Source organism: Diprion similis, chromosome 4, assembly GCF_021155765.1.
Source record: "Diprion similis isolate iyDipSimi1 chromosome 4, iyDipSimi1.1, whole genome shotgun sequence".
In the NCBI taxonomy this organism is placed as follows: domain Eukaryota; kingdom Metazoa; phylum Arthropoda; class Insecta; order Hymenoptera; family Diprionidae; genus Diprion; species Diprion similis.
Genome location: NC_060108.1, coordinates 11,106,206 through 11,122,573, shown reverse-complemented (window position 1 = coordinate 11,122,573; position 16,368 = coordinate 11,106,206). Strand labels below are relative to the sequence as shown.

Here is a 16,368-nt window from a genome sequence, read left to right as displayed (position 1 = left end):
TAAGAGGTTAGGACGCAAACACTGCATGAAACGCCGAGACTTCCTAGCGCTGTGTGAGTGCTTCTCGCAATGTGTATATTGATGCATTCGTCAGTATCAACGTGTAATTCGAATTGCCTAGATGCAGGCGCTGCAATACGCCTATCAACGCTAAGGAAAAGATCACGTGACCTCACTACAGGAATCACGTGACCTCACCAAAGGTCACATGACCGGGATTGATGCGTGAACAGCAGCTTGTGGCGGCAACTTACACGTGACACGGTTTCATTGAGATTGTGTATATATACGGTGTCGCCGGATGCACGGTAAGATGTGGAGTTTAAGCGGGATTTTTATTTCATACTTTCATAGTTGACTAGCCGTTGTAGCTTTTGTTTGTGTGTAGTGTTGGTGGTTGCGTTCTAATCATGTCGAAGTTCATGCGCCACGTGCGTCGGTATCACGATTAATGTGCTTTACGTAGCTTCGTACTGGGTTTTATCGTGAATAATAAACTTTGAATCTAGTTTGAGGTTAGAAACTTGTTTTCAAAGACTTTTCTGAGCGGTTGTTTTCTTTCTTTTGAGGTTAGATTTTGAAAAGTGTTCATTTGATGACTTTTATGATAATTTATCAGTCCTAGCGGAGCATAACGCACTTTCTAACAACAAAATGATCACATCACAAAAAGTTTCAGATCGACTTGATGTTCTCGTAAATAATCTTGAAGGCGTGCCTAGTCAATTTCGACAAGGTCGTATTACGCAAAAGGGGCTTAACAGCCCCATTCTATACCCAATTCTGAACAAAAACACTCCAATACATTTTCATTTGACGCAGAAATAAAGAAATTGTATGAATTCTACGAATTTACTATTATTGCGATTTCTTACATTTCGTGCCATTTCTTTATTTCTTTGTCAAATAAAAATGTATTGGAGTGTTTTTGTTCAGAATTGGGTATAGAATGGAGCTGTTTGAAATACGTGGATCACGATATTTCGAGATATATACGTCAACGTCGAAATTCGATGTCCACAAAACACCCATTATTTCGCAACTACAGGATTGTCTAAGAGTGAAATTGAGTTGAAGGAATGCTATAGTCAGTCTTCATCGATCATTTGTGGAAAATGTGCAAAAAAAAAATTGGTTTTTTGTAGATGCATCCGTATGTGTTCGTCCTACGATAAAAATAACCACTTCCAAAATGGAGCTTATACAATTTCCGATAGAAAATGTCTGATATATCCGATTTCAAGCTTTTAGTAGTTTTCAAAGAAAATAACACTGAAGCAAATGCTTTTTGTGCGATTTCGTTAGATTAGGAAAGAGCGGAGCTTATTAGTTGTCAAAGTTTGTAATTTGTGATCAAAATTTTTCGTACTTTTTTGACTCAGCTGCGAATATTTCCCGAATTGAATACATACAAGAATTTCCGCCCTGTATATTTGAAAATTTTCAATCCTGAATCTATAATATTACTTACCATCAAATTTCTGTCCAAAAATATGGTGTCTTACCACTGACGAAGGGGGTGCGTGGTATATATGGCGCGTCATCGATGCATAAAATCAGTTTTTCCCAAAAGTCTTCGTACCTATCGATTCTACGATGAAAACTATATCGCATGCCTATTTTTGTCATAGGACCATCGCATGCGGAGGTGCCCACGAAAAACCATTCTCTTACAACGTTTGCGCACATGATCCCCGTGAACCCCGGTATGGAGATGCGGTGACTTCAGAGTTTGTTTATGATACGAAAATTAACGTGTATACCGAAATCCACTAAAATAGGAATTATTTTCGTAAAACGGCTTTACTTAAGGGTCTACGATGTACAGGCTCTGATTAAATAGCCAAACTAAGAAAAGCTCAACGCGGTTGGTAAGAACTGACTATAGCATGAAACGAAACCAATATACTAATTTCATACTGATACCATAATTTAAAAATTCAATTTTTCTGACATCATTCCAAAATTGAAAAATAGTGATTCCTTGTGATTGTTCATTGCATTATCGTTACCAACTTAAACCTCGTAGTAAATTTTAAATTCTTCATTTCTCAATCATAGACTTATAGAAATAGATTGTGCGCTTTTATGGGGCTGCTGAAGATGCGACGGAAGGATAGAGCTAGTCTTAAAGAACCAAGCAATAGAGCAGAAAAAGAGTGATTCTGTGTGACAAAAATAGTAGCTGGATACCGCTTGTGCCATTACACGAAAGACAGACTTTAAGAGCAAAAAACTGTGTTTTTTTAGTTTTTCGCTTATAAAATAAAAACTAATGAAGCACCGAACCGACTCAATCGGATCATTATTAACGGAGAAAAACCGGAAAAACCATAAAAATCACCATTTTTTTCAAAAATCCACAACTCCCAAATTTTTTTGAGATGTATTGCAGGTTCTCCGCGAGATAGTACGCTTTGATTGATAAATTATGAGTGCAGAACGCAGGCGTTATCGGATAATTAGTTTTTGCGTAATTGCAGTTACAATTATTAATGCACTATCCTGCAGCGTGTCTGAATGCTCTACGGATGGTCCGATTTCAATTGTTTAGACATATATTGAAACTAGAACTATTGTACTACAGAATCTACATTTTGATTTCGCTTTAAAATGCTGCGAAACAGTTGAGAAATACCTGCAAACATGACTGAAAACGGTCGAGCGCGTAAAATCGGTCTAGTAGTGGGGGTAGACGCCAGCCGAGGAGATGCGCGTATATATTGTAATACAAGCGCGCTGCGCGCAAGTATGAATCTTCTAATTTGGTTATCTCAGCAACTACTAGAGCTATCTTAAAATTTTTTTTTTCATTTTGGGGTAGCTGAACCAGTGAAAACTGATTCTTCACTCAAATTTCAGTAATAATCAGTGGGAAAGCTGTTGATGGATTTTCTTGGATTATTTAATTTGTGTTGGAGGTGTATACGGGTGTCCCAGGCTCAAGTGCACGAACTGATAGGAGTTATAGAAGGGGTCGAACTGCGTGAATTAACCAAAGAAATATGTGATCTCCGAAGTCGCGTTAGTTGTTACTGCGATTGACAATAAGAATGCTCGCGTAGATTCCGAGGCAACGGTCATTATTGTAGGCGAAGATGTCGACCTGCTTGTTATTTTCTCCCAGCTAGTAAGAAATATGAATAATATTCATTTCCGCAAAGACAGCGAAGGCGCAAAATCACATGAATTTTACAGTACTAACAGTTTTACAAACCCAGATTTACAAGGGATAGTAGCTTTCTTATATGCATTCTGCGGATGCGATACAACATCTTGTTTTCATGGACTCGGTAAGAATAAATTAATGGACGCATTTTCTCGGGGTACATTAGTAGAATGAGCTTCAGGTTTTTATGACGCAAATGCCAGTGCGATAAAACAGCGAGCAATGAATTCGATTTGATCCGAGAAATGTACAGCAACGAAACTGAAAAAAGTTGATAGAAAAGTCGAGCTCCTTCTCCTTGAATGATTCGTGGTGTTTAGATTTCAGTAAAGTAGAAGTTAAAACTAAATTCGCTTTGGAGACTTTACCGCTGATAGAAGGAGCAGCTAAACAACACGCTTTTCGAGTTTTCGTTCAATGCTCTAATCTCTGTGCACACTGTCACGAAGCTGCGCGTTACAATTTAGAGACCAAACATCTTACAGTTGAGTCGAACGATGAATTTGAGGATGATAACGTTAATGGAAGATATATTTTCGAGCACGTTGAAAATATAGATGAAAATGTTAAAAAGTTATACTGTTCGAAGTATACTGCGAAGAGAAGGAGAATTTTATAAATATTCATTTAATAAGTGACTATATAATAATATGAATACGTAGTGTATTCGTGATCAAATTTGTACAATAACTGTCTAATAAATATAATTTCTATGAACTCCAATAAATAAGATTCCTGGTTATTTATGTTTCACCTATTTCACAGCATTTTATCAATATCATAGTAATATAAGGATATGTAGCAATGAAAATCCAACAACAGCTTTCCCGCTGATTTACTGAAATTCGAGTGAAGAATCAATTTCCGCTGGTTCAGCTTCCCACAAAATAAAAAAAAAATTTTAAGATAGCTCCAGTAGTTGCTGAGATAACCGAATTAGAAGATTCATACTTGCGCGCAGCGCGCTTGTATTACAATATGTACGCGCATCCCCTCGGCTGGCGTCTACCCCCACTACTCGACCGCTTTTACGCGCTCGACCGTTTTCAGTTATGTTTGCAGGTATTTCTGACCTATTTCGCAGCATTTTAACGCAAAATCAAAATATACATTTTGTAGTAAAATAGTTCTAGTTTCAAAATTTATCTAGACAACTGAAATCGGACCATCCATAGAGTATCCAGGCACGCTGCAAGTTGGTGCATGAAATAATTGTAACTGCAATTACGCAAAAACTAATTATCCGAGAACACCTGCGTTGGGTACACATAATGTATCTATCCAGACGTACTATCTCGCAGAGAGCCTGCGCTACAACTCCAAAAATGTGGGAGTTATGAATTTTTAGAAAAATGGTGATTTTTATGATTTTTCCAGTTTTTCTCCATTAATAATTATCCGATTGAGTCGGTTCGGCACTCATTTTCTTCGTATTTTAATTCTCTACAATTCGTCTGTTTAGAGCATCGAGATTGTTTCATTAGTTTTAATTTTATAAATGAAAAACTAAAAAAAATACGACTTTTTACTCTTATATGTTTATAAATAATTAATAAATGATATTTGCATGTTCAAAACATGGCAAAATATAAGTACGGACTGTCTTCCGTGTAATGGCACAAGAGGTATCCAGCTACTATTTTTGTAACGCAATATTCACTACTGCTTGGTCGTGTTTTCCTCGCCAAGCTGCCGATTACGCTAAAAGGAAATACCTGCGGCTGTTCTCTCTGTCTTATCACGGGTTCAGCTCGGTGCACAGAGCACGCAATCTATTTCCACAGGAAACGTAAAAAGAAGCCACCTCGGCGCCTACAGACAGGCAACTTAGCGTTACAATTTCGTTACTAAGGTGGCAAATTGTGACTTCGTTTACTTATCTAGGTGCTGAGATGGTTTGTTTCCACGTCTCAGCCCAATGTACGTCTATGTTCTCAATACATCATTCTGCGATGTCCTAAAAGTGGTACCTCTAAGGATAGCATGATGATACGCGATATCTCTCAGGATGGCATGACCACTTGAGTAGAATCGATTAATATCTATATCGAGGTTTAGTGTTCTTTTGTTGCTCTAGCCGTTTCGGCGGAATCAATGCCAGATTAGAAAAGCTCGGCATTGCCACAAGTGGAAAAATTGGTTTGAAAATGATAATAATAAAAACAGTGTATTTAGTTGCTTGAATTTCACGTCAAAATACATTTCAAATTATTCACCCCAGCTTGGAAAACTAGCCTTGATATAGTAAAAATACGAAATTACGTGGAATCCCTTTAATTCAGCAATTACACGACCGATATCCACTTTTAGAATTAGTTCTTCTTAGCATAGTAGGAACTCCATAACGGGGTTTTGTTACTCACAAACTGTACGTTGTCTATAAACCATTAGAGTGAAAAATTCGTCGAATGAAGGTCAAAAATTTATTTTTACAAAATGTAAAACCGACGTTTCGGCCGGGCCCCGTCGACCATCTTCAGGCTGGAAGATACAGAATTGTTTCATTAAATATTCGTTTCTTAATTACTTTGGACAATAATCTGCTAATTAAGAATCTGTCTATAGTTTTATTTGATACATATAATTTAAAGACGAAACAGCTGTCAATTGATTGAGGACAACCTGTTCTTGAGGTTAAAATTGCATAAAACAAATATAGTTTACGACTTTGATTAAATATTACAAAATTATAATACAAACATGTTTGAAAAGGTTGAAAGATGTTTTGAAATGAAATTTAAATTATATCATAGCGATGTTAACAAGATTACTTGCAATTAAATGGCGACCTTTTCGGCTTAAATGTTATTCAAACGCCATGTTGGAAATGACAAGAGAATTGATTGCGATCTAATTACCAATATCGAAATTTGAATCGATAGTCAATTGTCGGAGAAAGAGCATGTCAAACATCTGTTATATATATTGGTGCGCAACATTTAAAAGTTAAAAAATATCGAAATATAGATGACTTAAATTTCATCTGTCTGTTCGTCGATTGACTTTATTAGTATTTCTTTAATATTGCGTTTGTACCAATCAGGTTTGGATGTTATGACTTTTGGGTTATCGAAATCAAAATGATGCCTTAGTTCTATAGAATGAGATGCTAAAGCACAACTATCAAGGCCATGGCATCTAATATTAGATTTATGTTTTGAAATTAGTTTTTTAGATATTGTGATGACTGACGAATATAGGTTTTGTTACAATCTAAGCAATCAATTTTGTATACAGTATTAACTTGATCTTTGACAGGAGATTTTGTTTTCAGAGAGGTAAAAAGCCTGTTTATGGTATCACAAGTTTTAAACGAAATTTTAACTCGTTCCTGTTTTAGAAATTTTTTAATATCAGGTCGAGATAGGCCTTCAATATAAGGGATCGAGCATGTAATTTTTTCACAGTTATTGTTCTCATCCCATGGTATTGTATTATGGAGTTTGTGGATTCTACGTTTCCTTATATCCCAAACAAATTGAAGAGGATATCCATTTTTTAATAAGATCTTATTCACTAATTTTTAATTTTTTACTCACGATTGTGAATGTGAAATCCTTAGACAACGATCGTATTATAAGGCTATGGCAACTGTCTTTTCGTGTTCTACTAGCTGACCATGTTTCTTCGTGATACCAATCCAGAATTTTGTTTAATTTTGCCATTTCTTTCAAATTCACAGGTAAATTTTATCCTAGATTGAAAATTTTTTAAATTATCTACCAAATATTGTACTTGATCCACATGAATACACGTAATGATATCATCCACGTAACGAAAGAAAAATGGTAATTTAAACGGTAATTGTTTAATCACTTTTTGTTCTAGGTGTTCAAGTACAATATTTGTTACAACTGGATCAATGAGCGAGCCCATAGCTACTCCATAGATTTTTTTGTAAAATTGGTTTCCATAAGCAAACAAACATGACTCTAAGCAAAGTTTTACGGTTTCAACAAATTCTTTCTTATTTACATTAGTGTGTGGTTTGATTAATCGCCACTTTTTATTTAGGATTGAAACAATGGGCCTTAGAGGCACATTTTCTTTGTGGATTTTAGGTCAAAAATAAATTTTCGCAGGAAGAAAGTTATATGTGTTTCCAAATTTTTAGCAGTTAATGAATTTATAAAAATTTTTTGTTGCCATAGGTTTATATTTCGGTGTCACTTAGAATAGTTAAGCTTTTTTCTTTATAACCAGTCAAATTCATAATTACTGTGACATTTCCTTTGTCAGCTCTAGTAACCAACATTTTTTTAAGTTCCATCAGATAAATCCCCGCTTGGTTAAATCTAAAATAGAAATTAATAAATTCAAACAAGCCGGAGTTTATCTAAAGGAACATAAAAATTTTTTGGTTACTAGAGTTGACAAAGGAAATGTCACAGTGATTAAAAAAAAGTCACCGAAATTAAATTTTCTTTTTTTTTCTCTGACGCTGGGGAAATATAGGATAGCGATCGTGTAATTACTGAAATGAAGGATTTTCCAAGCTGGGGTTGATAATTTTGAAAGTATTTTGATGTGAAATTCAAGTAACTAAATATAGCATCATTATTATATTTTTTCACTTTTTATTTGTGGTTATGCCAACTTTTTTCCAATCTTCCATCACCCCTGATTCCACCGAAACGGCTGGAGCAACGAAATCGGGATTTCATCAACAAATTCACAACAAAATAGTTGTTTTTTGCTATAGGCTGTAGTGTATTTTAAATAAAAAGAAAAAAAACTTTGAAACTGATGCGATGCAAATGGTATTACAAATAAATCTGAATGACATGTTTCTATGTTTTCAAAAAATGTAAATGAAAACATGAATCGTGCATCAATTGATAAGGGTACATAGTTTAGGGCTTTGTGTCTTGAATTCGATCTTTCTGATCCGAATCGTACACTCGAATTCTGTAGTACTTTTAAAAATAATTTTAGTTGAACTACGTACTCACCTATGAAGCATGATTCAGAGAATGATTTCGTAGAGGAAAAACCATGGTGAAGAACATGTGGATTTTTGGCCGTCCCAACAAGGCGGTGATCGTATTTGTTGCGGGAGTAGTGACCACAGAAGTATTGTGGCAATTGTATAAAAGAACTCGAAGTAAAACGTCCCCAAAGAGCATCAACGAGGTTCTTTTTTTCTCTGAAGAGTCATCCAAGTGTCGTATGCACGCCGTCTCTAGGACACCTTGCGGCCGTTCCAACTGTTCGGTTACACAATTGAGGTAAGGATCAATCAAGATAATGCAATAGGAATATCGATGCAAAGATTTTTAGCGACGTACGATATAACTTGGGTGCCATCCTAATTTCGAGATCAGGATTTCACGTTTATAAATTGGAAAAAGACATCCTAACTTTGTCCAAAAACCAATTCCAAAAACGCGAACATTCCTATCAATTGCTCGGCTTACTAATCTCTTGATAAACAAGAATGTTGATACCAAATAAGAGTAAGAAACGTGCGGAAAATTCAAAGGGTGACTTTGAAGGTTTCAATCATGTTGAAGTCAGTAGAGTTATCCTGAGGAAAAACCTTTGTCTCACAATTTTGAAACTATTCGAAATTCAGCAAACCGCTATAAAACGAACTACATTCATATTTGCAATCATAGTTACTTGAAAAATTATTGCAAAAATAAGAAAGCAGTGATTTTTTCTCAAGGTTTCCTTACCGTTTCCGCTAATGTTACTATTCTTTAGTAATTTTCCGCACTTGAACAGCTCTCTCATCCAGCGAAGGCTGGAAAAATGTCATATTGCATAACGGAAAGATAACAAGATATCTGTTTGATTCGAAGTACCGAAATACTCACTCCGGAAATCTTTGCTTCGACGTTGTCATGTAGCTTTTAGTATGGCCATGGCTTCTCTACTGTTATACGTAATCCGTTACACTATACATGACTTGTGAAATACGTTTTCTTTCTGCTATAGGAAACTATGCGCATATTTGGAATCTGCTCAGCAAAATCTAGATGTTTGCATGTATCTATTTAGCTGCGAGGATCTAGCCGCAGCAATAGCCAAGGTGTTTTATCGTGGAGTAGTTGTCAGAATTATCGTTGATGGAGGAATGGCCGAAAATACTGCATGTGACCGTCGCATACGAGCTTTTCGAAAAACAGGTAAGACTGTACTTATTATTGATTCAGATCAATTGAGACCAGAGATATAGCAGCTATACAAAGTTAAGTCAACAATCAAAATAATGGTTAAGTGAATGACATCTGAATTTCTTATGTACAACCACATCACCAGGTATTCGAGTGAGGATGAAGAAGTCGGAATACTTAATGCATCACAAGTTTGCGATAATTGATAAGAAGCTGATTTTGACGGGCAGTACAAATTGGACGATGCAAGCGATGCACGGAAACTGGGACAACGTCATAGTTTCGAATCAACTCGCCCTCGTCAAGCCGTTCATTGCAGAATTCGACAGAATGTGGACTGCGCTCACCACCGGCGAAGACTGGCAATCATAAACTCATCTCGTTCAAGCGTGTACGGTAACGAAGTACAGAAGAACTTGAAAAAAAAACAGTTCGATAGATAAAATTAAACAATTCGGTTTAAACACTGATTCCTAGTCGTTTTGAGACTGGATTTCCTGCTGGGAATGAAGCCACCGTTTACAATTGATGGACCGCCTTAATCTGAAGTACAAAACGCGAAGTAGCGATTTAAGATAGTAAACTAATCATATTCAAGAATTATTCCGAGCGATATTGATTATTTAAACGCATTTCGATTCAGATTCGAATCTCATCGGGCTAATTGTAAGTGGAGGGATTATACTAATTGTAAAAAGAACACGTGCATGTGAAATGCGTAGATTTACCAATCACTCCAACAAAATTACATCAGTTGAAGATCTCTGATAAGGCTTGAGTGAATATGAAACTATCATACAGATGATATCCATGCAGCCTAGCAGAGAATCGGCTTTGACTGATATTAGGCCTTAAGACGACTTCGAGCCATCTCTAAAAGTGGCTTTAAGACCTAATATTACCGATGATTTTGTAATAGATGAGTAGGTATAGGTCAAAAGATTCCTGCGTCACACCTCATCTTCCACAAACTTTACGTCACGATCTTCTAAACGGATGCCTCAGTTTTTCCCACCGAAATACTCGAGGAGCAGGCAGACAAATTTGCACTGTTTTTGATCTTTGCAGATGATTTAACTTTGAGAAAAGTTGAGTCTTCGTCTGAACTCGGTGTAAATATGGCGATGACGTACTTTTCGCTATTCATGAGGAACACACAATCGTAATTTACCGTCCGGATGATGCTTATGACTTATAGACGTAATGCACGCGTGCGCGATGTGGCGCATAAGGGTGGCGTCATTTGCGGATGTATGCGTTGACCTTTTCATCTGAAAAATAACCCCGACCTTCGGTATAACTAGTTGGACTAATTAGCCGTAAGTTCAACCACGTGGCCCTGCTGATCCGTCAAACTTGTGCCTTTAAAAATCAGCATTACGTACAAATATTTTTTTAACTGTACAACTTGTGTTCGTACAATTTTTAGCTGTACTCGTGTACTTTAAAAATTTTAGGTCATCGAACGTGAGGCAAATATATTTCATACCTGAATAAGATCGAAATATCTATCGATTGTTTAAGCAAAATGTTGTATTTTTGAAGACTAGTAAATTTTTCAATCAATTATTTTAACGCAATTAAGTTTCATTGCGTACATTATTCTTATTATGATTTTATGACGTTCTCTTTCGAGAAAATTTTCCAGTGTAGAATAAGAATATGAAACCTCCTTGATTTTCAAGATTCTATGTATTACAAGATCCAAACAATGAATTATTGTTATTCAACTGTATGATGAATAAAAACTTGTGCAATACATTTTTTCTAAATCTCAATTCAATATCTTTCCGACAACTGTTTTGAAATACCTCTGCATAAAATTTTCTCGTCAATGAAAAATTCCAAACTCTTCCAGCCATTTAAACATAAAATAAATCTGATGTTACAAAATATTATAGTTATTTAATTATACGTCGTAACATTTTCTATGATTTTATTTCATACCCATGCTATAATTTCTCCGAGATTATATTAGCAGAAAAGCGAACCGCATACGATTTATTCCGAAAAACGTTGGTCGACGCCAGTATTCTGAACTCTTATTAGACTGACATATTCTTTGAAAACGAATGAATATCCAAACAAATGAAAACTTCAATGAGTCTGCACTGTATTTTCAAACACATAAACAACTTTCAAAAATAGTCGGCAGAATTAAAAATCTATAAATAATTCAGAGGCGGAAAAAAGGTAATTAAACATAAGCGATGAGCTTTCTTCCTTGGCCCAGCTGCCCTTCCGTGGGAGTTGCCATGACGATTGTGACGTCATCTCAAGTAAGGGATCCTCAATTTCACCCTACTATAGAAATCACGTCACTTGCAAACACGATGTATGTTCAACGTATGCTAATATGGATTATTCAGATCGCACTGCCTCGCAATTTATCTTTGTTTCTTAGTTCGCGCAGGCATCAGACTTGCGTATGTGTAAATTGGAATGTATCTGTCTTAGCCTTGACTAGGCTTAAGAAATATATGGACACAATAACTCCCGTTTCCAAGAACTACCAGAACTAGACATTGCCGCTGAGTAGTTTCACTTATGAGATTGGCACGACATCTAGCGGTAACTGTCATTTTCGAGAGGTTTCTACCAATCAGACGGTTAGTCATTCGAACGTGTATTCTAACCTTATAATTGTCGAATTGTGTAATTCGAAGTGGTAGCAAAGAATATCGCTAGTTTATATTTTCACTTTATGAATTACGATCAGCAAATCCAGCGCGAAACCATGAACACGATTTTACATTAGTTGAACATAATGCCAAAATCGCACAATCACATGACTTACTGCAATATCTTGTGTACTTTGTGACATTTTTCATACATAAGTTGGGAAAATTCATCCGTACAAAATGAAAAAATACATTGAAGAGAAATACTTGACCCTCCGTGTGAACACTTGCATTTTATACCTTTTGTCTGTACACTATTCCAGTGTTTCTGGCTTTGAATAAACCGGAAAAACTTCAGGGCTGCTTCTCAGAGTGTTGACTGCATTATTCAAAATTTGGTAGTTTTCACGATGCCTCAAGGTGGTTCTACTACTTAAAAACATCTCAGTCTCGACATATCCTATATCACATGTCATGATGTATCGTATTGCTCCGATCTAAGTTGTGTTCAAAGATCTCCGTCAAATTCCATCGCAGGATCCGTCGAACCAGCCAAATGTATCTACGCAAAACGAACTTGATAACCACTGCGATTCCTCCCCAATGCCGAGGTGTCTCGACCTTCGACTCGCCTGCTTTCGTCTGTGACGTAGTCGCCCCACCTCGACACCGTCACAGGTGCTTATCCCTACTTTCCCCGGGCCGTCTCCCTTCTCTATCCCTTCCTCACTTTCGCCGAATCGCTCGATATCTCTCTCTCAATCTCTCTCTCTCTCTTCTCAATGCCCGCAGTCGCTCTGTGACGTCATACCGACGATCGATGCATTGAGTCTTCGTCCAACGTTCGTCACAGGGTTTCACCCTCTGTCTTTTGGCTTAACGATGCGAGCACCGCTGCGTTTGATGTAACCTGGAGAAATGATTGATTTTGAAAGGATAATTGTATCCGACGACCGTTTACGCATTTCTCGTTTGTTTATGTTTTCGTATTCTTGCTCTGTCGTAAGTAAGTAAGCCCGAAATTAGGTACCTACGCATTCACGCGAACTACGTAGAATTGCCGGAATGTCGCTTAAAGAAACTTAGAACGCAAGTTATTGTCGATTCAGAATTCTGAGGGATTTCCCTCTGCCTTTGTGTGCCAACTTAATGTTCCGAGTTCGTGCCAAGGCCCGGGCTGATTTCACGTAAAACTGTAATATTTTTGTTCTTCATTGTCACGGAACGTTATACGACGCCCCTTGAACTTGACGGCTTTTAACAAGCTCAAGAAACAATTAAGCAGGAATTGGACTCTGCTTGCACGATGCATTGTATAGTGTGAGGTACTTGGTGTTACAAGGAAAGAGAAAAAAAACTTGCCGCTACAGCAACACGAAAGGCGGACTCGCTGCATTAACGAAATCACCGAGAGTTATTCTCGCTATGTTTGAAAGACTAAATCCTGAACGCTAACCTCATCAATGTCAAGAGCTTCTATTCGAAGCTGCTCAAGATTTTCCTCCACGTCTTTACAGTGCTGTTTACCAAAACCAAACTAAACCAGAAACCGTTATTCCTCTATGAATTTCTACGACGTGGTTTCAACCGCCCCTATAATAGAACATTGCACTGTAATGTGTCGCATGCACAATTAACTTCTCTTTGTGCTTTGTTTTCGTGCGTATCAGTATGAAATACATTTTCGAGAAAATTTGATACAATTTTTGTCTGGAGTTCAGAAAAAATATCCACTACGTGGATTTGACCAACAATATTTGCACTTCGAACGGTATTCTGCTGTTAACTTGTTCAAAACTAACATGATGTACTTCAAAGATTTTTGTCGAAATATTATGTCATGACAAGTATGAAGGTTATTGAATTGTTTTCTCGACTTTGCTTTACTAAACATGTTTGTTTTTCACAAAGAATTCACTGTGTATATTTAACCCTTTCATGAATAGTAGTGAGTATAATTCATGATGTGATCACGAATTCTGTGTCGGATTTCCAATGTAGCGGGCAAGAACTTGAAAAAAACTTCAGCATTAGCTAACAATGGATATATGAGAGCTTTCGAGACCGCTGATCACGATTTTACCATCAGATTTCCGAAATTCCAAAGTCCACCATAACATGTCAGTAAAAAATTAGAAAATCGTTGGATTTGTTCTTTTATATAAACTTTCAATAATATTCTATAAAGTTAAGATGAGGCCGCTTTTGCCAACTTTTTTTATCTCTCCCCGCGAACTGTTGGCGCTCAATGCAAAAAGAAAAAGAGAGAAAATTTAAAAATAATTTGCGGGAAATGTGATATCGAGGAAGTAATAAGCTACTGTTGTCCCACTTATCGGGTCGAAAAAATTAACATTACGATTGAGTCGGGAATTATGATTATTTTGGAATTACTTTTCACAGAAGATTACCGTGAATCAATAATTTACGCACTAGGCTACGTTCGGTGGCTCGAGAATCGTAACATTTCTTGGCTATTATTCTCGAAAACAAAGGGTTATTTCATCGAATCACTTTAGCCTCGTACACAGGAGAGGTTCCCTCTACAACATGTATATGGATCATTGAAATCCGTTTGTATCAGGTCTGATAGTCCCCTTATAAGAGGTATACGGTGCTTCGGCAGAATCCAACGATTTTTTTAATTTTTTACTACCAGGTTGGGTTCCGCCATATTGAATTTCAAAAATCTGGTCCTGAATCGTGATCAGTGATCTTGAAAATCCCTGCATGCCCATTTTCATAATAATTAGACTTGTAGAAAACAGAAATCGTGAGGATAAGGAAATGGTAGGTATACTCAGCACTATGCATGAAAGGGTTAACAGAAAAATAACGATGTAAATGGTGAGGGCCATGACCAGCTAGTGGGAACGGTCTCGAATGTTCCATCTTTGACGTAGGTGATTTATGAAATCATATGATTATTTTTGAATCCTTTGCGAGTGTCCTTGGATAAAACAGGAGGAAGTTGGCTTCGATTTGTTAAAATTTTACTCGGTTCAGATCAACTTTGGATGGTTCTGCACCATCGAGGTTTTAATCCTGCTTGAATAAATATACATTTAGAGCCAGCTTTGCGTGTGAACTCAGGCCACCGTCGAGACGCTGACTAACTTGAAAAAGAATGACTATTTCATGTCGAATTCTAGCCGCGGGCTACTGATTCTGTGAGTCAAAAAACAGCCGAGGATATTATAAAAAAAAACGGGATCTTCTCAGTGTACACGTATTATGTATGTCGGCATCACAATGCTTCTGCGAGTCAAGACTGAATAATACAAACGTCTTGGTGTGTTCAGAGCTCTTTAAATATTTTTCAACATAGGAAACTGGCATAGGGGAGACTGTGACAAGTTGTCCTACTTACGAGTGGAACATGATTATGGTTATTCATGTGATCATGAGAATAGGCTGCAAAGCCTGTTTTTTTTTCAAACAATAGATACAATATGACATAGCTTTCATTGGTATAACGTTTGTTTTCAACATGCGTCAAATCTATGCCTATAAAGGATATAACAAAGCTCGTCGAGTCAAAGTACATCATTTATCTCCGTAGGACATACCTGTATTAAAAACTCCTTGAATTCCAAAGATGGTTTTCTATTCGTTCGAGGAAAAGTGACGATACTAATTGCACCTTAGTCAGTCGGGAAAAACCAAATTCCGATGCGCCAAACACCTACTCACGCATCTAACTACATGCTTAGATCAATTTATTCAGGCCCCGGTATTGATTTAGTATTTTTAGATCACGGGGCACCCCGCAGCTGGAGACCGCGATATAAGCATGTAAAACATTAATCTTCAATTGAAGCAAAACCCACCTCTACATAAGTACAGTTTAGGTACCCACCGTCAATTGATATAATTCGCTTGAACCAGACCATCAAAGCCCCATGGAATCCCGCCCAGGTTGCGGTCGACCCATCATTTTCATTACATCCTTTCACGAGATATTTTCGGGCGGATTGACGCCGCTCGTATTCTAGGAACGACCAACCCTCTATCTCTATTCCCATCAGTTTTGAGCGGAAACGTTGCGTAACTTGCAGTTCCATGATATGTCTAGTTTCTCCGTAACATAAGCGTGGGTCATTCGATTTTGGAGTAGAACAATGGCGTAGATATCTTCTGCAGTTTCGACAAAGGGTTGCTCAGTTTGTAACGGATAACTCTCCTTACTGATTTAAATATTAATAAGAATAAAAAAAACAACATAAAAATGAATAAATAAATACTGATGGCTAAAATCTCTATTTATGACGTGTTTATAAAAATGTGTAAACGGTGTAAAGTTACAACAAAAATGTAAAATAAAATAAATGTAGATGTAACAATAAAAACAAATAAATAAATAAATAGTAAATAAATATAGACGTATAAAAATAAAAACTTATCCTAGAAATGGCCAATAATTCTGTCTCGTCATTTCCCTCTGATAACAATTTGCTCT

At 36.8% G+C, this 16,368-nt stretch overlaps 1 protein-coding gene across 5 annotated transcripts; it reads left to right on the top strand.

Moving 5' to 3' along the window:
- Nucleotides 1–283: 283 nt before the first annotated feature.
- LOC124405467 (mitochondrial cardiolipin hydrolase) lies at nt 284–10,930 on the top strand. 5 transcript variants are annotated; one of them, XM_046880367.1, is made up of 4 exons: nt 284–308; nt 8,105–8,397; nt 9,110–9,300; nt 9,434–10,930. In XM_046880367.1, exons 2-4 carry the CDS (start codon nt 8,165–8,167, stop codon nt 9,658–9,660), a joined length of 651 nt encoding a protein of 216 aa, XP_046736323.1. In that variant the 5' UTR covers nt 284–308; nt 8,105–8,164; the 3' UTR covers nt 9,661–10,930. The 5 variants fall into 5 exon arrangements, with proteins under 5 accessions (XP_046736323.1, XP_046736325.1, XP_046736324.1 ...); XM_046880369.1 differs by lacking the exon at nt 284–308 and adding an exon at nt 348–453 and having other exon boundaries at nt 8,157–8,397; XM_046880368.1 differs by lacking the exon at nt 284–308 and adding an exon at nt 475–569 and having other exon boundaries at nt 8,155–8,397.
- Nucleotides 10,931–16,368: the final 5,438 nt, after the last annotated feature.